A 23,488-nucleotide genomic window follows, 5' to 3' on the forward strand; every position below is an offset into this window, starting at 1 on the left:
GTGTAAATAAGTAATTTAAAAACTATTGTTACCCAGCCTACCAAAGTATGTAAATACTAAAAATATTGAGCAAGAAATGTGAAGTAGTATGACAATATTTATTAGAATAAACAAATCCTTCATCCCCCTGTACCTTTAAAACATAAAATAAACAAAAATTAAACATCAAGAAGAGCTAATCCACATATACTCAAGATAATCCAGGATAATCCTACTTTTAGTCTCACAATGTGTCACAGTCACCAAATGACATTTTAAATGGTTACTAGTAAGGACTAATGCAAAGGTTACATTTTTGCACAGAACATAAACTGCAGTACGATCCAATAACTTACTTCCTTCTATAATGGTGCATTTAAGAACCCACTGGAATAAAAATTTGCATCTTTCACGCGGCCGTGATCAAACAATGGGCAAACATTTTAGCCATTTGTTCAGAGACATTTTTTTATCTTCAATATTTAATATAAAGTACCCAAATCCTTTGATTTATGTTAAGCAGGCATGTAAACACACCTAAAATATGTAGTAGTAGTTATTCCCCAGCCCAGATGACCCCCTGCACTGACCCTCTTAAATAAGACTAATGGCATTGGGAAGAATGCAAACATAACATTTAGATGCATATATTGCTAAAACGAGATTATTCCAGGGATGAACCAGCGCTCCCAAAGGCACCATGGGATTGGGATCGGGGGATGATAATGAGAAAGGGGGGTTCAGGGGGCAGGTGGTGAATAAAGACGAGAGGGGGAGGGCCTAATCCACTGCTGTGTCTCTGCTCCTGAAAAGACCTGTCTTCTCCACTTAACGTTAAAATAGCTATGACAGAGTTGAGTCGTGGGCCAGAGAAATGTGGCATTTTAGAGAATTGAGCGTACCATCGCATTTTCGTAGCCTGAATGTAATTCAAAGTGAAAACAGCCATTGTGTACCAGGCTTGCTTGGGCGAGTAAACTCCGCAGAATCAATTGGATGCAGCAGACTATATGTACAGTACATTCTTCGAAAGGTTAAAATGACAAAAAGGCGACACTTCGTCTAGAATGTGAACAAAAAACGTATCGCGGGATGAAAATACCTTGACACAGCTGGGTCAGTGCTCGGAGAACATTGTAAGAGACACTGCCAGCAGCATCAATGGAGTGTGACGAAATAGCCACTGGAGTTTATGGCTTTGGTATTAGACTTTTAGTAACTATCACAAAAGTTAGCCATCGTTGAGGTGCATTAAATACAAAAGGAATAGCAAGCAACATGCGTAATGAATTTTGAACATACTTTTTAGTGTTAAAGAAATCTTGGATGGATGAAAATGAACAATTGCATGAGAAAAAGTACAAATTAACAGGAAAATATACTGTATGTCATCACATGAAGCGCAATGTTTTGTTTGGAAAAAAACAGCCCAGAAAAATCATTGTTCAGATAAAATGAACCAGTCCAATATAACTTGGTCTGAAAATGATTAATAATAAAAATAGTTTCTTTTTCATCTATGCCAGTGACAGATAAACACTCCAGAACTATAACTTCCATAATGAATTCAGGATATCCTTTAATTTTTTTGGAGGTGTGTCAGGATCTATTAATAGGCCATCTCAAAACCCTTTTTAAAATACAAGATTTATCCAGAATTTTCCAGTGGAGGTATTTGATCTTAAATTTTTACCCTAAATATTTTAAGCAATCATAGGGTGGGTTTTGGATTTTTTAAGGCTTGAAGTTTTGACTGAACAAGAGTTGAATAAGGACCCCAGCAGGTGTCAGTATTGGATTAGCTAAAAAACAGAAACATCTAGGTATGAAGTTATGAAGCAATCTACCTGAACAGAAGCTTTATGTCCAAAAAGGCTTCCAAATATTGAAGTGAATACCCGAATAAAGTGAGAGCACCCATTAGTGTTTGTGAAAAAGAAAAAAAAACTTCTCCCCAGCGATAATGAAGTCGTGTAAAAAGTGCAAAGGTGCGTTGCGCTCAAACGCTTAGGGTTAGGTACGTGCACCCTAACATTACACTGTCCATTTTCAAACCTTCAAGCCTTTGTACCTTCTCTTTGAAAAACAGAACGGAATTTGTTACAATGCTTTTTGACCAAATAGGCCGTCATGGTGAGATGTTTAGTTTTTCCAACAATTATGTCACTGCGGCAAGGGTACGATCACTTCAACGTAGTTGATGGGTAAGTATCCCGTCTTGCCGTGGAGCCTTCCCTCCAACCAGTTTTCGTCAATGTAACTGACCAGTGTGATGATGTCCCCTTCATGGAAGCCTAGCTCGCTCTGGTTCTCCGGGCTAAAGTCGTAGAGAGCTCGGCAGCTTGGCTCGGCCGCTGAAATTGGACAAAATGGAACAAAGTGAGAAGGACTGTGACAGTGGCCTAATGTGATTCCTATTGACTCAGATGAGATTTCATTAGGTGTGCGTGAGCAGCATGTTTCTACCAGGAGTTTTGAAGTCAAGTTGTAACGGACAATACTGTAAGGGAAACTACATCGAGTTCAGCACCCGCACCAATTTTGCGAACAATATTGCGGCTGCCAGGTAGAAACTCACTACTTTCAAGGCTCAATTTCACATTTTTTCAGAAATCACAATTTCTATGTCTCCAAACAATCTGTTCTGTGTTTATAAATTTGGGAGATGAGTTAGTCCACCAAACAGCAGCAATATAACTTAAAAAAACATTATTGATACCTCCATCAAGGACGTTTTCAGGCTTTGGTTTACATAGTAATATTTTATCAATTCATGTTTGGGATAGGTCACAATTTGTCATGTTAAATTTGGAGCTGGACAACTAGATTCAAAACTGTGCATTGATTTTTTTTTAAAGAAGACATTTTTATGCCTTGGTGGAGGTTTTACTTCAGCATTGGAAATCATGATCCACATTTAACAGCTTGCTTGAGCAGTAAGAATGAAATGGCAAGTAGGAAATACACTACTTTTAAGTAAAGAGGCTGAAGATACATGAAATCCCCGCAAACTGAAGATATTTAAAAAACAACAACAAGGAAGCGGACCCATTAAGGATTCCATCTTTGCAGCCTTAAAAAGGAGCCCACGCCAAAACATTTGCTTTGTCGCAAATGTGAAACAAGGAGCACAATTCCAAACTTTTGTCTCACTCACACGCTCTGTTCTTGAAGGAAGTTCTTGACGCAAATGGACCTAAATATTGTTCACGTTGCAGAGGGAATGAAATTCTTAGGACTAAATCTTGTACAATAAAAAGTCTTTACCCCTCCAACATATTGTGAAAACATTTAAAAAGGATTCATAAGCACATGACATCCTTGTAATTATAAAATGGAGGAGAAGTGTCCAATATTAATGTTTTATAGAACATTTAGTCATCTGATTTGTAGATGACTGGTTGCATTTTTTTAAATGCTCTTTTCATCCTTCTGTTGTAAACTTCAATTAGTTGGTCACTAGAATATATTATAATATAATAAACTATTTACCTGGAGAATAAGCCGGAGGGCTCGTTGCAGGTGACATGGAACCACCGTTGGATTGGTCAGTCCTTTCATAGTCAAAACTTGCCTGCCTAGATTTGGGTCTATACTCTCGCTTTGGTTGGGATTGACATTCTTGTACCCTGCGTGAAATGCAAACAATAATGATAATTTGAACATCTGTTATCTTTCATGTGATTCCATAACACGTCATTACAAAAAAAAAATCAAAAGCAATTTTTGTGAAAAAAAAACACTTTCATGAACAAAGAATAATTATAATCACAAGAAATGACGATCAGTAAAAATGTCAAGTTAAGGGCCACAAAAAGTCACCGGGCTGAGCTGACCTTTTTGTTAGGTCTTCAGAAAGTTCTTCCAAAATGTCTGTGGCGTTTCTGTGGTACTGCAGCACGGCTTGTACAAAAGCTGCCAACTGGCTCACCTGCTCAACCTGCAGAAGAACAAGTACAGAGATAAAAGGAAGTAGATTTGTTTCAATTCAATGTCTCAAAATCTAACCATCTTGAATAGGTAGATGTCAGAGAAAAAGCAAAAAAGCAGGTTAGACAAGTTGAAAACACTGCTTCTTACAATTTTGAAATGCGTCATAAATAAAAAAGAAGAATGTGTTTGGCTAATTAGTCAACTCAAGCGGCCACTCACATCAGTCTCAAGCAAGTTGTACATGGAAGTCTCAGCATTTTCTTTGGACTCATCAAACTTCTCCAGGGCCTGCCTGATTTCCTCCTCTGGAGTTTTACCCTGACGTTTCTTTTTATAATCGTAGTCCAAGCGACGGCTCTCCATTTTCTTCTTATGGTGCTGATGGCAAAAGGGAAATTTTAAACTTTCATTTGCAGGGATGAGTAATGGCACTGGAAAAGTATTGCGATACCTTGTTGTCAAAGATGAAGCAAGACACATCTTTTTTTAGTATCTGTACTAAAGGAGTTGGCAGAGTGTTTATTCATGGACAATTTGGAAGGGTACCTGAATATCTTTGATGTCCTTGTCAACAATTCTTTGCAGTGGGTCAAGAAAATTCTGCTTGACGTCCATGTCCAGACTGTCCTTGGTAGCCGACAATTTTTTCATCGATTCTCCAACAGCCTGAAGAGCGTCACCTGCAGGAATTATGTACCAATACAACATTTTTGGAACCCCTTAAAATAAAAGTACTACTAATACTTGTGCAAAATAAACATTGACATAAGTAGTAACAGTGATCAACCCTTAAATGTACCAGCCCAATAATAAAATAAACATTATGACTTTTCACCCCCATCTTAAACGTAACAAGCTTCTTATTTAAATGTAAGAAGTAGAAGATACAGGTATTTGTTTTAAAAAGTATGTCAATGTAAAAACTTGGGCCAGAAATAAATACTACTTAAAAATACAAATACCTGAAATATCTACAAAATTAGGAAAGCACTTTGTTCCAATTAAATTATTTCTTTACCAAAGTTGCTGTGAGTGCCAATTTCCATTCCATATTTTATCATAGAGTCTGCCAAGAGGCCCTCGGTCTGCGGGTACCCAAGACTGTTCGCCTGCCCACGAATTTTGGACATCGAGTTGAGCATGGAGAGCTTTGTTCTGTGGGCTGGGTTAGGCTGAAGGTACTCTGTTGTTCTGTTGACGACTTCAACTACTGCTTTGCTGGTAATATCCGCTCTCTGGAGGCACAGGTTAGAGAGGGATAGTGACTTAGTGCAACATTCTGGGCCTCTGTTACTATTCAAATGGATGTGATACCCTTTCAAGGTCCTTGAAGTCCTCATCCAGCTTGGTTCCCTCTGCACCTCCGACCTTCTCACTCACCATCTGAGAACATCAAGAAGCAAATCTGTAAGCCAACTCTGGAAACAGACACTCATTTTATACTGTATCTTATACTGAAGTGAATTATTGATTATAGTATAGTAATCAGACTGGAGTGTGGCCAGTGAATTGAATATAACTGTCAGGAAAAATGTGATTAGCCATACTTAATTCATCATTTCCAAATGGGGACAACTAAATTGTTACACAGGGTTAGTTTGGAATATTTCTTTTTTTCCACCAATTAGCTTTCGGTTTATTTTTGCTTCCGGGTTGTCATGCTTCTGACATCTATAGACACTGGAGTATGAAACTGGTATGGGAGGATTATTGACATTAGTAAGATTCCAGTTCTCTTAAATGGCACGCCCGCCAAGTATGACTGCTACCCAATCACTTTTTGTTATGCCTCAGCGGTGACTTGCTAAACAAGCACCTTCAAGGATACTGGTTAAGCCAGTTATGTTGTGTTTTTTTTGTCAGGCCTCACATTTCTTATTGGAGCAACAGAACTTCTCTCATCTGACTTACACAAGCTGCTATAATTAAATATCTTCTGCCTGATTTTAATTTTACGTCTTGTTTTGAGCCATATAATGATTTACAATTCATTTTTTTCCATGAAAAAGAGATACAGTCATGCTCATAAATCTTTTGTTTCCTTTAATGCATCTAAATATCAATTATCACTGGTCCAATTTGGAGAAATGCCAACCAGATGGTCAAGTATTCTGCTAAATCTCTTTAGCATGTGCTTTCAGATTAGTACAAATCGGGGATTTTTCCACTACAAATTTAAAAGCAATATTTTTTCTTACTGTCACAATACCAAATAAAAAAAAAGTACCGATAGTATATATGCAGTTTATTTATTATAAATTGTTCCTGTCTGTGTAGATTTTAAGTCAACCAGGTCAAGGTTGAATCTAAATAATTATAATCTTTTATGTTGAATTTGAGTGTTATTTTTTCCAGAAACGTTAAAAAAATGGTATGGGCAATCATGCCATTAGAGTAACTGTAAACACCTGTTGGACTAAATGGGAATATATTAGGGAAGTTGAATTTTCACAAACAACCCAAGTTATTCTAAAGTAAAACTACACAGACGCAAGTGGCACTCGTTCAACTTTAACTTTAAGTTACAGACACATAATATCTCGAGAGTGATATTTAAAAAGTGTTTTCGCAGACGTTTTCCTGAACATTAATGACGTAATTTCACCCGCTAGCTTGCAGCTAACGAAAAGGATTGAACAGTGCTGCCGAGCTAGCAAGTGGCTAATAAAGTTAAGGAAAAAAACAACAACAACGCTGACTTACCTGGCTGGCTTTGATGAATTGCTTCCTAAACCCAGCGACAGACATGTTGCAAAGTCTCTGTTGTCCAGTGGACTTCGAAGGGAGAACGTATATGAGAAGCCGAGGTTTGTGGTGAAGCGCTCAATGCGAGTAACACGTCTGCAGATGTGGAATTTGAAGAACTTCCTCCAGCGCCTTGGCTACCACAGCTTCCTGGCTCCGGTTTGTTGTGGGAGGCTCCAGCACCACCGAAGTGGGTCACCAGCTGAGGTTAGTCTTTCAGGCAGCTAAAATGACTTTTTAGCGTCTGTTTACCCATCCCCCCCACACACACATTTTCACGTTCAAATGTTTGGGCTCATTTAAAATAGAATGCCCTGAGATAACTAAAAATCTAAATGTATGGTTGGAAGGACCAAACATTAGTTTATGATCCTTAACTTTTTGGATGGTTTCCCACGTTATTTACTCTTAAGTGCGTCCAAAATATAAGTTGCAGCGTGAGTAGTTAGGAAGCTTGTTTAGGGTTAAATTTAAATACATTCAGAGCATATAATTGTTTGTCTTTTCATTATATGTCGTTGGTGAAAATGAATAACAATATAAATCATCATTATTTCTGACAAATTGGATAATTTCACCTCTGCACATCTAATGGCACTGGTTGGGGATCACTGAATCATCATCCATTCAATCATTTTCTGAACCGCTTTATCCTCAAAAGGGTCGCAGGGGTTGCTGGAGCTCATTCCAGCTGACTTTCAGGCACAAGGCGGGGGGACACCCTGAATCAGTGCCCAGCCAATCGCAGGGCACGAGGAGACAGACAACCATTCACGCTCAGACTCATACCTATGGGCAATTTAGAGTGTCCAATCAGCCTACCATGCATGTCTTTGGAATGTGGGAGGAAACTGGAGTACCCGGAAGAAACCCACACAGCCCCAGGAGAACACGCAAACTCCACAAAGGTGGACCGACCCGGATTTGAACCGAGGACCCCAGAACTGCGAGGCCGGCGCGCTATCCACTTAATCAACGGGCCGCCCATCATCCAATGTTAAAATGATTTAACAAATATTTCTAAAGAAGAAACCATTTATTACATTCTTAAAACCACATATAATGTATCCCAATGGACGACAATATATATCGAGCTGTGTGACTCACTTAGTCTTGAACTATTAATATAGTATCTCTTGTACATGTTGTCATACAAGGAAAGAAAAGGGAGACAAACTAGTTCATTTTTTGGACTTTTCAAATCATTTGCCAATTTAACAAATGATTATTGACTTAATGGACAAAAGTGGAGACGTGTAAAGAAAGTGGATAAAAGACAACTAAGTGAACATCACAGCAAATGAAAAATTGAACATTAAAACCCGAGAAGAAAATTGATCTTTAAACTGATTTTTTTTGCGTTCCTATGTAAAATTCTCCTAATTGTAATGTTACAATATTAGGACAAATGGGTAGGGCTCTGAAAGTTTGCGAGCAACATTCACAAAAAAATATAGATCTCACGTCCACGGTGATCATGGCTGTGGGGTGCAAAGGGGTGTAGAGTACAAGGCTGGTCATAAAGAGACGAGGGGTCACAGTTGGCTCCCTGAGCAGCAAGAGACGGGCCCCAAAAACCTGACAGTGTCCCGAGTAAGACGTTTTCATCTTGACACTAACCATCAAAAGTTGTCTTTATGCTCAACTGAAATAAACAGAGTCTTTGAAGGACCTTGTGTGACAGGAAAACAAAAAGATAAACAAGAAAATCTCACTAGGGGGGGCAGCTGGTAGCTGTACCTGGGATCAGACTGTTGTCAAGTGAGAAAGGAGGGACAGTAAGTGCTTTTTATTCAAACAAGTGTTGGGTTTGGGACTTAAAGAGGACAGAAGAAGAGCAATTTTACAAATAATATAGTTTCTCCAACCAGCAAGAAGGGGTTATGATACAAATTGTGGACCTGAACAGGTGAGATTACACAAGTGACTGAAATGCACTACACCTGACTGCTGGTTAGAAACAGCTGGGATGGGGGGCACTTTGTATGTCCTTCTATAAAAATCATGATGTTTTCTTTTTTAGAGTCCCGTTTTGTCCTCTTCTTGTCTCTCCAGGCAGGGGTAGGGCCGTCAGCATCAGAGTTCAGTTTAAATGCCAAGCAAAGGCAATTTGTTTTACCTGGTGCATGGGCATACTACCCCTGTTTGCTTCTAAAAGTGTCTGTTCACGCCCTTAGAGGGCTTGCTGTCAGTGGAAAGTGGGAGAGGGGGTTGTCATGGAAACCTGAGAGTAAGATATAGAGGGGAAAATAGTCCAGAGTCCAAATATTGGCTTCCTTTGTGTATCTTCTCTACTATCTATCCACTTTTATTACTCTCCCAATCACTCTGAACTAATCTCACACACTCTAAAGCTCTCTGCAGTCTCAAATAGTCATCTCTGTACATTCTTATTTAAAATATTTGTATATAAATGTGTATATAAATTAAAGATGATTTCATCTTGCCCTGTTTCTAAGTGGCATTTGCAAGGGAAAAGGGATGTGTGGGACTGAGGTTTCTCAAGGGCCTACTCAAGGCAGCACCGAACACAGGCGAATGAGAAGCGGCTCGAGGTGGTGAAGTTGTGTAGTATTTCTCTAGAAAATGACTAGTGATCTTGGTCCCTAAGTGTAAGTACATGAAGAAGGTGGTTTTGTATCAATATGAGCACATAGTCATACTGAAAGATCACTATTGAGTGAAGTCTGATCTCTATAAGCATGTATAAAACTGTCCAAGTGCGACAGGGTTATACATTCGCTTTTGAGTCCTTGCTTGTGCACTGATGCGCGACGACGAGGTACATTCATTACTGGTTGGGCGATCCGCAGCGGATCAGACGTTAAACACGTTTTTGGACTTGAATCTGCTTTGTGCATCTGCTTAGTGATGCTGCTACGATACGCAGAGGAACTTGAGCGAGTGTGCATGGTCTGTAGTGTAAGGTGCTTCGCCTGCTCAGAAAGTGAACAACTACTTTGGAATCGCGGGAGACGGAGTATTTAAAGTACTGGATTGTCTCTTAACTGCTGGTTGTTGAACGTCAACATATAGATCCTACTCTGTCTCTCCTTTTCCCTTCCTCTAAAAACACTCCACTCCATCCCTCTGCCGGTCAGTCTTTTTGTCAGTCAGTCCATCTGTCTAGCAGTTGGTGGAGTCCGGGAGGGTCATGTCAGTTCCAAACACCTCCCGGTACAGTGGAGGGAAACTGTATGCGGTCTCTGGGTGGACCAGACGGAAAAACTCCAGTTTATCGATGTGAAGGTTACAAATAGATTTCATGATAGGTAGTTTGGACAGCATCTGTGGAGAATGAGAGATAGATACGGTGGGTATTTTTCTTTTTTATTACACAAGCATGACGCATATGGTTGCATCCCCATACCTTGTCCAGTTTTTCCTCAGAAGCACTCTTGTGTAGACTATGGTGCAGAGCCAAGAAAACCTTCTCTTGAAGCTTCTGAACCTTTTGACCATCCATAAGCCAGGGCCGATCTGCCAAAATCCCCATAATTGCCGATTAGGTAAAGTCTCATAATATAATTTTTTGCTCAGCAAAAAAATCACCTAACCATCATCAAGTAACTTTATAGAATTTAAAAAAAATGTTTTATTGTGTATAACAATAAAATGCAAGACAACACTTTTTCTGAAGAAAGTGATTTGGTTGATTTAATGTATAAATTATAATATAACTCTATCGTCAGTGGGTGTAAAAAAAAAAAGAAGAAGGAAATCGGTCAAAATGCTTCCTAATAGCTGCCCAAGCCCGTTCGGTAAATGGCTGGCAGTGAATAACTAAATTTTCCCCAAATAAAAAGAGGAGAAATGACGTACGTACCAGGGGAGAGAAGTACAGCCGCACTCAACAAAGCCATCTCTTCATCAGACAGTTGGAGGCGGCAGAGTCCTTTTCCCAGTTCAAATACTGCACTCACCAGGTCATCACAACCTGAATAAACACATGAAAATCCTTGCGTTATCTCATGCTGTGTCATTGGGCTAATTTAAGTGTAGAAAGAGTCCTCTTCTGCTTCTAATCTTAAAAATAAACTCCATCGTTGTTACAACTTATCTAAGACCTCTAAGGTCAAAACGGCAGAACTTGGCATCTTGCGGGACAAGAACCACCACTTCTTGACATAACAATGACGTTAGATTTTTTTCCATTGGCAAGCCAAGCGTCGTAGCACTTTTTGTACGAGAGAAGGCAGTGTTGAGTCGGCGTGTATCTGACCTTAGTTCTCCATTAAGTAGATTTACCAAGAGGCTTGTTTGAATAATTTACAGACATTTTGTCTATTCTACAGTACGTCACGTCTCGTGTTAAACTTCACTAAATGATGTTTCAGGTGTATACTTCCCAAATACAAGACTGCAAACGGCATTTGAATTTAGGATTGGTTAGCCGGCTTTTCAGAATGTACGCATTAACGTACAGTAGATGGGTTGAATTGAATGTTTTGAAATTTTGTGATGCATTCCTAATGTGATGCTCACCAAGTGCTTTGAAGAAGTGAGGCGAGGCAAATTTTCCATTGAAGAAAATGGTACTGTTGTTGACGTTAAAAGCCCGGCACATACGTATCAGCAGGACCTCCAGGCATCCTGAAAGGGTAGCCATAGGGGGCAAAGATGTGGAGAAATGCACGAGGAGGGACAGAATGGGGGTTCACAGAGAGGCCGAAATACATGGACACAAACAAATGTAAATTTGGATTCGGATTAATAAACATATAGATGACAATTAGAACCATTTAAACATATATTCACAAATATATGTTTTAAAGAGTTCAAATATTAACATCAAGTAAATACATTGTCAAATACATGTTTACCCCACACAAATAATAAACATAGATGAGGGGGATGAATTTTCCAGAAGAAGAAAAAATGTTTTTCTCCCCATTGTCCAAAGAAATGTGGCAAAAGAAGGAAGAGAAGTTTGGAGACAAAGAACAGAAGGAACTCAAGTTAGCAAATTTTACATTCTTGTTTACTCTGGTAATACGCTATGACCTACAATTTCTAAATATACCTATTGTGCACTGTACTGACCTGCTTTGAGCAAAATAATCTGGTCGTTCTGGCAAAGGTCCATGAAGCCAGCAATACGTTTGGCAAACTCCACAACATACTGGATGGCGTTGGTAATCTGATGTGCACATTGCTGCCACATCCACTCCGCTGACTGCAAAACAGAAATAAATTGTCTCTCAAATGATGGCAATAGTTTTTTAAAACGCAAAATCAACTAGGTACTTTAACAGAGGCTTTCAATGGCTTTGACTAGTTACTCTGCAAAATGAGGACATGTACACTCAGTGTGTAATAAAGGAGATCATATGTACCTTGTTTTGAAAAGCCCTCGTTTCCTCCTGAGTGTATTGTACCCAAGTAAATCTCTTCATGTCCTCAGCACTGTATTGACACGTCTCCAAGTGAGATTTTAAAATACACTGAGTGATTCGCTCTGTAAGACAAATACATACACACAAAACAAACATATAAATATAGTCTCACTCAAAGGGTGTAATGGGAGGCAAACGCAACGTTTGGGAACATGGTTTTCTTGAACTAACCAAAGATCATGTCAGTGTGACCTCGGATCACAGGGTATTAATCTACTTTATCCTTTTTTTAGCAACAAACAGTTGGGGGGGCGTTAAAAGTGATATCACAAGACGACCCCAAGCTGTTTTTGAATAAGAATTTGCCCACCTTATGCTAAGAGTAAATGATCTGAACTTTAGATGGAAGCCCTTGTTACATTGAATATGTTTTGAACGATGGTGAGATCATTTCTGTCCTCTATAATTATGTGCTTTATGTGTTAAACTTCCATTATCAATGTTATGAGTTTACTGTTTTCTAAATTAATTTGTAGCTGCAGTCTTTGCCAAACCTCAACTTTTTACGAGATCTTTGATATCGGTGGGAGTAACCCAGTTAGATAACACTTAAAATAAAATAAGTTTAAAAAAAATCAATGTGAATACCTCACTAAAAGTGTCAATTAAAACGGACCATGATTATCCTATCTTTCCAAATACTGAACTGACTACTCTGCATTCTAGAGAAATTTTGCAATAAGTTCTATGTTATTGCTTCTTTTCATGGCATTTGTAGGCTTTGCATCACGCCAAATATTTGGATTCCACACACAAAATCTACTTCAAACTATTGGTTATGATGTCACAGGTCACACAGCAGAATAAGGTCCAATTATGTAAATGAATGAGCGCAGCAAAGAAAAGCCTCTTCTCCTTCATTGGATGAATGTGAAAATAGCTTCAATCTACTAATTTCTTCACGTATAACATTGTGAAGGGTAAAAGTCATTCAAACAAAAAAATATGTTGGTAACTTGCCTTCCAAGGATGGAAAAACTCATAATATTGATTGAGGCCTCACCAAAAGTCATTATATTTGTCTCTAGCAATAGTAATGAGGCATAACATATGGCACCATAACAAAACACCCTGTTGCTTTAGAATATGGTAAAGCTCACCATGAGTTTTCTTTTGACCTCCTGGACTGAGCTTTTTGCTACACTGGTCCTCAATCCTATATGTACCTTTGCGTATCCTTTATCCAATTTATTAGCATCCCACAAGCAGCTCAATCGCTTCTGAGGATTAGCCCGCATGACGCAAGGATTGTTTGTTTTTTTATTAAGTAACTGTCAGGTTCGCCATTTTAAATACTATCCTTTTTGTCCAGATCTAGTGAATAAGCCAATCTTCAAATATTTCAAGAAGTTGCTGTTATGATGTGTTTCTACTCACCAAGTTCTGTTATGGAGCAGTCCTCAGGCAACTGGTCCAGCAGTGTATGCGTGTCTCCAAGCAGTGAATATGAGTGAGAATGCGTGTGCAGGAGCTGGATGCCATTGCTGTCTGACACATCCAACATTGTCTGAGGAGAATTCTGATTGGACAGGGATGAGGACGAGGGGGAAGCGGACGAAGAGTTGTAGGTGTTTCCGGTGCTGGTCCCTCCACTTCCGCCCAGTAGCTCTAGGCTGCAGTACTCGCTGGCCTCTTCTGGGGTCAGCGGTAGGTCAAAAAGGTCTGGTAGCGCGGCAATGTCATCCAGGTCACTGAGAGTAGAGCTGGATCCGCCGGTGCTATAGGAACGGCTTAAACCTTCCTCATTATCCTCCCTGCTACCGCCACGTACGCCGTCTTCTCTGGGTAAGGACAGGGCAGTAGAGCCCCCATCTTCTAAGCCCACACATTCTTGGGACTTTTGATGCTTCTGCACCTCAGCGTACAGGCTGTCACGCTGCTTTTTGGACATACGGCCAAACTTCACCGCTGTTGAGAAAAAATACATTTGGGGTCATCGTTGGATCATGTCACTTTAGACACCGAATGCCTCCCTATACAATATACAACAAAATACTGGCAGTCAACAGTCAACAAGTTATATGAGCTATTTTCTAAAGTTGGCACATCTTCTTTAGATCACTTGCACTGAACCTATAAATACCAGTGTGCCACATTCTAACGTTGAATTAAATTAATCAAGTCACCTTGTATGTGACAGACTTAGCAATGACATGTTATATCCATCAATGTGTTATTGCAAATACAATTTGTACAGGACAGTACATTTATCAATTCAATTCCTAGTAGAGAACTGAATGTTCCAGGTTTGATATCCAGTTTACTTTATGACAGTCTATACACTGTATTCATTTTCTCCCTGCATCCTAAAAAAGAGATGAGCGCAAGTTTCGAGGCATCTCCCAACAGCTGAAGCGGAACATTAGCAAGCAAGGGCTTCAAATTCTCATGGTATCAGCTTTTATTTAGTGGAATATTCTACTTGGTTCTAAAGCAAAAGCTACTCAATTTCCGGTATTTAGGACTTTACAGACAAACTTCCAGTTATGACGCACGTGATTACGTCAAAGAGTCTCGTCATTGTAGGGGTTATAGGAAGTACGTGAACGGAGTATGTGTCTCTTTTGTGTTTACCATCTCGGCTCATCCCCAAAGTCAGACATTTCTGCAGACGGCAGTGCTGGCAACGGTTGCGGTTCGTCCGATCGATCAAACAGTTCCTCTGGCGGGAGCACGAGTACATGGCATTGTTTTGCTGACTGCGACGGAAGAACCCCTAAAAACAAAAATGCGGGCCCAGTTTACATGTGTGCAATGGAGATTTAACATGTTGTTTTAAGCATCTCTTTGTTTTCCATCTCACCTTGCAGCCTTCACAGGTGATGACCCCATAGTGGATGCCCGAGGACTTGTCCCCACAGATTTTACAGGGGATGACCTCGATCTGAGCTGCAAGACCAAAATCAAAGTTGAACAGGTCAGACCACTACTTTAATTCCTCAAATAACGCCAGAGTTGAGCATGTAAAGGAAACAACACTTCTTTGTTTTTCAAAATTCTTATCAATACAGGAAATGTATACCAGTCAAACGTGTAATGCGTTCACCTGACTGCTGTGTTAGCATTCCCAGACATTTGTTAAAGCTTAGTTTTGTTTTTCTAATATAACCGGCAAGCTACTCTGCAATACCCTTGAAAGACTTTAAACAGATTGCCTTTTATGCTATCAGATAAGCAGCTATTATATTGCTTTATGATAGTGCTAGTGAACTTTGCCTGCCTTTTAATTCAGTTCATCTGTACTGTGCTGTCTTGTGCTCTTCTTTTATATATCTTGTCCAAAATGATGTCCTTTGTGTATTTCGTTGACCTAGAAACACCAAGCTGCACTCTATCTTGTAAGAGTTAGATAGTTCTATTTCTCTGGACTATAGATGAAAGAGTTATATTTCAACAATTAAAGAGTAATATTTTATCGACAACCCATTTGTTAAAGGAACATGAATTGGTAGCCGAACACTAGTTGATTAAATGTACAGTTTAAAATAGGAACAGACACCAAGATGAATCTATACATCTGAAAAATGTGGTCTTGCGAACAACGTAACTTTCTCACAACTGAAGTAACAGAACCAGCGAGGCCAACTTGCCTTCAACTGTGTTTGTCTGCACCCTGCACGAGGCCCCCATGAAGGAATAGATTGCACAAACAGATCAGGGAATCACATGACCATTGCACACAGAGACGAACAAAGACTTCTTCTGTCTCGTCCGGGGCAAAATAGCAAAATCCTAAGATTTCTTGCTTAGTCTATTTTCCCAGTCTTACATTGTTCTACCTCAAGACTTTCATATGATACACTTTATTGTGTTACATCTGATAATCCACTTAAGTGTGATCATTTATAAACCGAAAAGACAATTTTCCAGCGCATATGTGCACTTTGCCGCCTGCTCAATTCTTAAGCTGTCGACGAAAATACTGTACTCAACTGATGGTGGCAGCTGCAGGCATGCAATGGAAAAAAAACCTCCACCTCCTCTCCCCCCTTCCCCGTCTCTCGATTATATAACTCTCGTCTGTGAGCATTCCTCACAACACTCATTCAGCCGGCTCACTCTAGCAACACCGCTGACCCGCCCTCGGCACAATCGCTCTTTCCCACTGGCTAGGCGCTGACAGCGGCTTTCTCGGCATTGGCTGAGTCAACCATCACTTGGGCAATGTAGCCTGTCAGTCCATGTGGACATTCTGTCCCACTGACACACTTTCCCACTAAAACAGGAAGGAGGGGGGAAGAAGGAACATCAGAGTGCTCCACAGACCATTTTTAAGGTGGAGCTCCTTTCCTTCCATGAAAAACATTTTCCTTCAGGCCTGAAGTTTGAATACCCAAAAAATTGTTACATAACAGTAAAACTAACCACCAGATGCAATAAAAATACTGGTAAAACTGCAATAACCAGTGATATCAAAACACATCATGCTTTATTCGTGACACATTTATTAGGAATGAGCTACTGTACCAGAACGATAAGTCGAAATCACAGAATTATTTGATTTCCCATCCTTTGCTCTGTGACAAAATACAGTCTAGATCACATGTGTCCAAGTGGCGGCCCGGGGGCCAAATCTGGCCCGCCACATCATTTTGTGTGGTCCGGGAAAGTAAATCATGAGTGCCGACTTTCAGTTTTAGGATCAAATGAAGAGTATAGATGTATATTAAATTTCCTGATTTTCCCCCTTTTAAATCAATAATTGTCGTTTTTTAATCAATTTTTTTCTGTGTTTTTAGTTCAAAAATCATTTTGTAAAATCTAAAAATATATAAAAAAAGCTACAATAAACATTGTTTTAGATCTATAAAAAAACTGAATATTCAGGGCCAGTTCTTTTAATCCATTTATTTAAAAAAATCTAAATATAATATCTAAAATGATCCAGCCCACATTAAATCAAGTTGACGTTAAAGCGGCCTGCGAACCAACCCAAGTCTGACACCCCTGGTCTAGATGCACGTCCTCAATGTTGCGGCCCTTCATGCATGTTCTTAATCTCGTTAACAAAACTGGTAGAACATAGAACTCAAATACAAGAGGATAGCTGACAAACTAAAGCATATTTTCTCACGATTACTTGCCTATTGCATCAAGGCAACATTTACTTTAGAGCCGGTCTAACACAATTGTGTAGATCCATTTGACCGGATTAAAAGAATTGATGTATTCCAACTAATCAGGAAAAGCCTGCCTATTTCACTAACATAATCCATGAAAACACATGCAACACTCTGCGTTTCTTGTCCACTAGCACAACGAGTCAGTCACAAAATCTTTAAAAGAATTAAAGTTGTTTTCCATATGGTGGTTGGTTGTGCAATATAGGAAAAATAAGCCTTAAAAAAATTGTTACTCAGCCAGTGAAACGTCTGAACTTATCATCTGTCAAAAAAAGCTAATTCACTTTGGGGCAGGGAAAAGTGACGCAGGAAAAAAAAAATCAGTGACTTCAATCTTACAAGCTTTTTTTTCTTGTCTAATAAGAACCAGACCAGTAGGAATTGCACAAAAAAGAGCTTTTGGGCCAGTGGGTCAAACACAGTGTGTCAGTGTGTCAGCAACGTGTCGCAAACCAAAAAAAAATGAATTTTGACCGTCACACGAGTGGCGACATACGTAACTCACGTCAATTCTTGTGCAACCAGTTTCAAAACAAGGAGAGGACAGGCTGTTCTTGTTCCCATGTCATAAACATTGCTTGATGGCTTATGGCAACAATTTCCTGAACTCGGTGATCTACATTTTTTTTAATTAGCTCAGTTCAAACGGAATAACTAGATTCATAGCACTGGTGGACATTTGGCAATTCTGTCTATTTATGCATCCACTCTGATAGTAAATGAGTCAAGTATCCGGAGTTGTGACTTGCTTGCTACTAATTAGACAGTTTGACAGCATGGGGTTTCACTCCATGGGTTGCAGCAACGCTGATTGCATCATGTCTCACAGCAAGGTGCAGGATGACGGACGGTGCAGCACATGCAATTAAATCGAACCAACCCTCTGCTATCACACTCAATTATATTACGTCAAGTCATCCCGATTGTTTGTTACGGCCTTTAATACGTGCAATTCATGTCAGATATAGATAATCTATTTTTTATAATGGAGTTTTCATACGGAGCCAATGTTCAAGTTGTGCAGACCGTCTGATTTTAGCCGCACAACAGTAAATGTTAGCAGATTTTTGTAGTCGTTAATGAAAGCCGGCTGATTAGCATTTGTGTTTAGTCAAAACATGACATTTGTAAACATCTGTTTGTACTTTTTATTTTCTGACATGCGACAGACCAAATAACAAATGTTAAGCAATTATAAGAACAATTATTTGCAGCTCTATCCAAAATTTTGGTGAACTTGTAGAACAAAGAGAATTTCAAATACCTCACTGTCTGATGTGATTCTGTCGCTTTACAAGCAATAAAGTACCAATCCAATCGAATCCAATAAATCCTGCATTCTAAAGTACAGTAATTAGACATAATCTACCTGTACAATGGCTGCAATCTTGCATTTGCAAACCAAAATCAGAATTGACAGTTTTCACAAAAATCATTGTGAAAAAGCAGCTATTTATTACATGTTCAAACATACACATTTTTTTTTGCTTGGGTTTTTAATTCTCCTTTGGAAACATTTCAATAGACTCAACTCCTTTTTAGTGCTGTATGCTAAGGACCCAAAGTTGTTTACATTTGGATAACCTGCACCAAAATATTTTAAATGAAAGCACTTCAGAGCCCCACAATATCCAGCACCATCATTCACGTTGGCTTCCTTTAAATGGAAGAACAATATGAGTTTGTCACTGTCGGGATCCATTTATGATGGTTTGCCAACAGTCAAATTAGCCCACAGAACAACAAGGAAGTACATGGGTAATAAATTAGGTGCAGGTGCTTGTGATTTTTCAGGTGTATTTTAGAAAGTATGAAAATATGTTTAAGAACTATTTTGGAAGGGTTGGAATATGAGGCACCATTGTACGTATAGTGTCCAGGAATATTAATCAATTATCAGTTAATATGGAAATAAAGGAATTAGAACAGTAAAAGTTAATCTGTTTCCTTAGCTTGGTCAATGCAAGTATAGCTAATTCCTAATAATGATCTCATTCGTTTTTCACCATCACTGGGTTGATATAATTCCTTGACACCCGTTCCTATTTAGCAAGGACATTAGCGATATCTCGTGCATTGCGAGAAGCAAACAGAGAGGTGAGTTATTTAGCGTATACCTGAGGATAGGATCCGGAGGCCCAAAATATATATTATTTTCATGAAAAGCAAACAGTGTCTTTGAAGGAGCTTACTGTACTGCCTGACCTGCAAAATGCGCCATTCAATTTAAATCAACTTCTAACATTATTTTTCATTAATTTGATCATTCAGTCATTCATTCTTGTAAGGGTTGCCGCAGACTACACCTTAAATTGGTCGCCAGTCAGCAGACAACCGAGCATTCGCACCGACAATCATAACTCGAGCCCGGAATTTAGGCGAGTGAACCCCTCTACCATCACGCGGCTCAATGTGATCATTAAACTAGATTTCTATTTTGAAATGCTAGAGTACATTAATGCCAAAAAGACTGTATCAAGTATCTTCCTTGTGTATGCAACTCATTTTAAGCTTTAGGGGTCTTTGACAGACGGGTGGAATGTAAAGATGTTAACGATAGGCTGCGCTTTTCTAGGAATTCCCACTCAAGTTCAAGTTCATTCCTCAATGACGGTAGCCAGGAGTCAAATTGAAGTGCAAGGGCAAGTGTCAGTGTGTGTGTTTTTTTTGCATATGGCCTATAGGCAGGCCGGCAGGCAGGCAGGCACTTCCCTCAGCCGCTCCCCCTCCCTCTGTTGCGCATGCTGTGTAACGTTGGGTGACATAACTAGGTCAGTGGAACAGCCAGGTCCATCTCCCTCTGTAGTCACACGGTTATGCTGTTATATCTTGCCATGCTGGCAAGACCCCTCCAACTCAACATCCCGACCCATCTGATAAAATGGCAGTAGAGATGACGCATATTTTTTTTTCAAATAACTGACTTAAACCCAATTCTTATCATACACGGCGGCCTGTTTGGTGCCCATGACTAGATACACGTTATACAGTTTTTTTTAACTGATTATATTATGAACAGTAGTATGCCGTAGTTTAGTTTAAATTGACCATTGAAATAAAGAAATATAAACAAGTGGATTACATAATTGTAGTTTTGATCACCAGCAAGCTCATATGTTGCCCCTCCCTTCTTATTGCATAACACAAACATGGAACCCCGATTAAAATGTAGAGTCCCTCTGTCTGACAAATGTCATAGCTCCCTTGATGACAGGTTTGGCATGATTATTAAACTATTTTTGCATGTAGTTACCTGATAATATGATCAGCTGTACTATAATTAAAAAAATAATCACGGTTTTAATGCATTTTTGATTAAAACCCACTGCAAGTGAATTGAAAAGTAAACACAAACACTGCAGTCTTCGTCCCTAATCCAGTCATGGGGGGATTAATGCGCATTTGGGAGCAAAACAGGCGCACACCGAGGATCTGTGCGCACATGTGGCAGGCAACCCGTCCAATTCCTTTTTAACTTCCCGATGTCTAAAACAGGCCATCAAGTTACTCCAAACATCGAAACGAGTTAACCTGAATGCACTTACCTCTCATTTTGACGTTTTTTTCTTCTTCTTCTTCTTAACCGATTGAGAAGGACGCGCGGCTACATTTGGCTGCGCTGCAGGTGAATGACTGCCATCAAAAAAAGTGTCTGTATAAATAAAAAATGTCTCTCGATCCCGATCGCAGACGCGATCTGGTAGCGAGGAAAAGGGGAAATGTCAGAAAAAGCAGGGATAAAAAATGCCCACCCCTGAGTGTCCTCTATCGTTCAGTGAAGTCCGAGCGAAAGAATAGAGTAAAGAAAGTCGTTTAGCGTTGCATCCTAAACGCCCTCACGAATAGTGGTGCTGTTTGGCTGTAATATTCCCCACGGTGGTCCACACAGTCAGCGCCTTCCTCTCAGTCTACCCTGCTAACCTACTTTTCTCCAAGCGTGGACTCTCTCACATGATCTCACCGCCACAAGCTCTTCGAGCAGCAGCGGCGGCGGCCGTGCGCATGCGCGTGGGGACGAGTTTTTAAGGTGGCCGTGGAAGTTAGAAAGAGAGAAGCCACGCGATCCTAACACGCCCCGGGTTCCAATGTCATTAAATAAGGGCAACTGTACATTACTGTAATGTGATTTAACACTTATTTAAATCGTTGAGTGCAGCACACTTATTTAAATCGTTGAGTGCAGGGGCGGAGCTGGGGCTTTTTAGGGTTCCAAACAAGAAATCCCTGGGCCCCCCACACTTTAAAAAAATGCACACTAAATCATAGTCATGTCGTCAATTTCTTTGATCATCTATCAGTTGTCGATTAATTCAGGACGTCTTTCAGTGCCATTGACAATGATAGATTTCCAATCAATTGTTTCTTTGCATCAGCAAATGAACAAATCTTCAAATGGATAGGACGTTTATTGCTGTCAATGGCAGCCAATTAGGTAATTGTTGCACTTCTGCATTCAAGTGATAAATTTATGGATTTCTATTTTATTTTATTGGCTGGTCATTACTCTATCACTTGAGATTGTCATTTTCTCAGTGACAAACAAGCCGATTGTATTTCTACATAAGGTACATGCAAAATAATAATTGAGATTATACAGTAAATATGTCCATTGCAGTGTCTACCAAAATAAATCTATTTAATTTATATTCATCTACATCTCTTTATTGTATGATTGCTAACAAAGTTCCCATCTGGCATATTCTTTATTATGCTGCTACAGCATAAATTAAATCATTTTTGACCATTGGCACGGCGATAACATAGCTAAACTTCAAAATATGTGTGACAAGAATGTTTGTTTATGCAAATAATTTATCTCAGGGTGGAAGGTTGGATAATTTGGCATTGTCTTCAGTAATTGCTAACAGCATTTCAATGTATTCTCTGAAGGGAAGTTTCTGAGTTTACACCCAATGACCTTCGAATGTCTGATGCCACCTGGTTCCTGTTTCACTTCATTTTTGAACATCACACTGTTTTCAATTATTGTTTCACTCTTGCATTTTGAACAACAAGCACATATGCAACACATACGTATCACTTTTTATCTGTTGCAATCAGGCACATCGAACTGCAATCTTAAACTATTATAAACATATGCGTAACTCAGTCCTCCCTGTGGTAATGAGGGGGTTTGCGGTGATGTGGTGGGGTGTCGTGGAGGTTGTGTGTGTGTGTGTGCGCGCTTATGATGCAATGTTCTGGCAGCGATGTTATGAAACAGCATGAAGGCAGAGATTACTCAAACTAGGTTAATAGAGCAGCGGCAGTCACAGATTTTTTTCTCTCTCTCTCTCTTGCACATACACTCACACGTACATGTTCCTTCTTTTAGAAACCCTTTTAATCCTTTCATTCCTCATCTAATATGTTGCATATTTTCATTCTCCAAAATGCGCGCCAATCCCTACAGTTGTTTCCGTTCGACCGTTAGCCGTTTTGCCATTCCTTTTTGCCTCGTGCTCACACCTCCTCTAAAGCCCCTCTGTTATATGTCTCCCTTGACAACCGCAGTGACACTTTGACCTTAGTGCTTATGTAACTGCTGTACAGATAGGTTAGACAGCAGGGAACAGAGTAAGAGAGAGGGAGAGAGAGTAAGGGACTGAGAAAGCAAGGATAGGCCAAGGCAGACATTTTGTTGCCTGATGTAAAATAAAGGTGGAAGAAAAGACAAAGAAGGTGAAGATCTTCGAGCTGGAAGAGCTTTGGGGATATGCCAGCTGCTGCATAACAGGATGAAAGAGCGGATGGGGGTGGATGGTGAAAATACAAACACATATGAGTTTTTTGACATCATAAATCTTCCGACAATAAGCAGACCTGCATACGAAATGAAAAAAAATAATGCCCATATTTGGTAGTGAGTTTCAGGTTTCTGGGACAATGCTATATACAATATTTGTTTCCTCCCACATCCCAAAAACATGCATGGTAGACTTGTTGAACACTCTAAATCGCTCCTAGTATGAGTGTTAGCGTGTATGGTTGCAGGGTATTCTCTCTCTGGAGGCTATATAGTTAGTTAGGGTGGGCTCCAGCACCCCCGCGTACCTTGTGAGGATAAGCGGTATGGAAAATGAATGAATGAATTAAAATAGAATAAACAAATCAAAACTAGAGCAAGTACTGATAAATAAAAGTGCAGAATTGTACTTCACTGGAAAATTGCATTCTCATTCTTAAGGCCTAGATTAGTCGTACAATGGCAAAACTATGAAAAGACATCAGTTTGACGTATTGACGACAGTGTGGCTAAGAAAAACAAAGCAAAATGGAGAGAAGAGATTGTCACTTGCAATTCAGGTTTGA

At 39.6% G+C, this 23,488-nt stretch overlaps 2 protein-coding genes and 1 long non-coding RNA gene across 5 annotated transcripts in view; 1 reads left to right on the plus strand and 2 right to left on the minus strand.

Moving 5' to 3' along the window:
* Positions 1–79: 79 nt before the first annotated feature.
* On the minus strand, positions 80–6,905 carry LOC144085279 (endophilin-A2-like). Of its 2 annotated transcripts, XM_077614362.1 has the most exons (9): positions 6,616–6,905; positions 5,227–5,295; positions 4,931–5,147; positions 4,459–4,592; positions 4,132–4,290; positions 3,816–3,919; positions 3,472–3,608; positions 3,137–3,175; positions 80–2,333 (listed from the first exon to the last, which is right to left on the minus strand). In XM_077614362.1, exons 1-9 carry the CDS (start codon positions 6,658–6,660, stop codon positions 2,143–2,145), a joined length of 1,095 nt encoding a protein of 364 aa, XP_077470488.1. In that variant the 5' UTR covers positions 6,661–6,905; the 3' UTR covers positions 80–2,142. The 2 variants fall into 2 exon arrangements, with proteins under 2 accessions (XP_077470488.1, XP_077470489.1); XM_077614363.1 differs by lacking the exon at positions 3,137–3,175 and having other exon boundaries at positions 6,616–6,901.
* The window catches only part of LOC144085280 (uncharacterized), a 42,525-nt gene continuing 25,434 nt past the window's right edge, over positions 6,398–23,488 (plus strand). Inside the window, exons 1-2 of the long non-coding RNA XR_013304063.1 lie at positions 6,398–6,864; positions 14,864–14,970. This is a non-coding gene — a long non-coding RNA (uncharacterized LOC144085280). The remainder of the gene's footprint in view (positions 6,865–14,863; positions 14,971–23,488) is intronic.
* On the minus strand, positions 7,681–21,150 carry LOC144085277 (nuclear receptor ROR-beta-like). 2 transcript variants are annotated; one of them, XM_077614357.1, is made up of 10 exons: positions 20,722–21,150; positions 14,857–14,942; positions 14,628–14,769; positions 13,431–13,961; positions 11,994–12,115; positions 11,701–11,833; positions 11,143–11,250; positions 10,484–10,594; positions 10,028–10,137; positions 7,681–9,945 (listed from the first exon to the last, which is right to left on the minus strand). In XM_077614357.1, exons 1-10 carry the CDS (start codon positions 20,726–20,728, stop codon positions 9,784–9,786), a joined length of 1,512 nt encoding a protein of 503 aa, XP_077470483.1. In that variant the 5' UTR covers positions 20,729–21,150; the 3' UTR covers positions 7,681–9,783. The 2 variants fall into 2 exon arrangements, with proteins under 2 accessions (XP_077470483.1, XP_077470484.1); XM_077614358.1 differs by lacking the exon at positions 20,722–21,150 and having other exon boundaries at positions 14,857–14,951.

Source organism: Stigmatopora argus, chromosome 12, assembly GCF_051989625.1.
Source record: "Stigmatopora argus isolate UIUO_Sarg chromosome 12, RoL_Sarg_1.0, whole genome shotgun sequence".
Classification (NCBI taxonomy): Eukaryota; Metazoa; Chordata; class Actinopteri; order Syngnathiformes; family Syngnathidae; genus Stigmatopora; species Stigmatopora argus.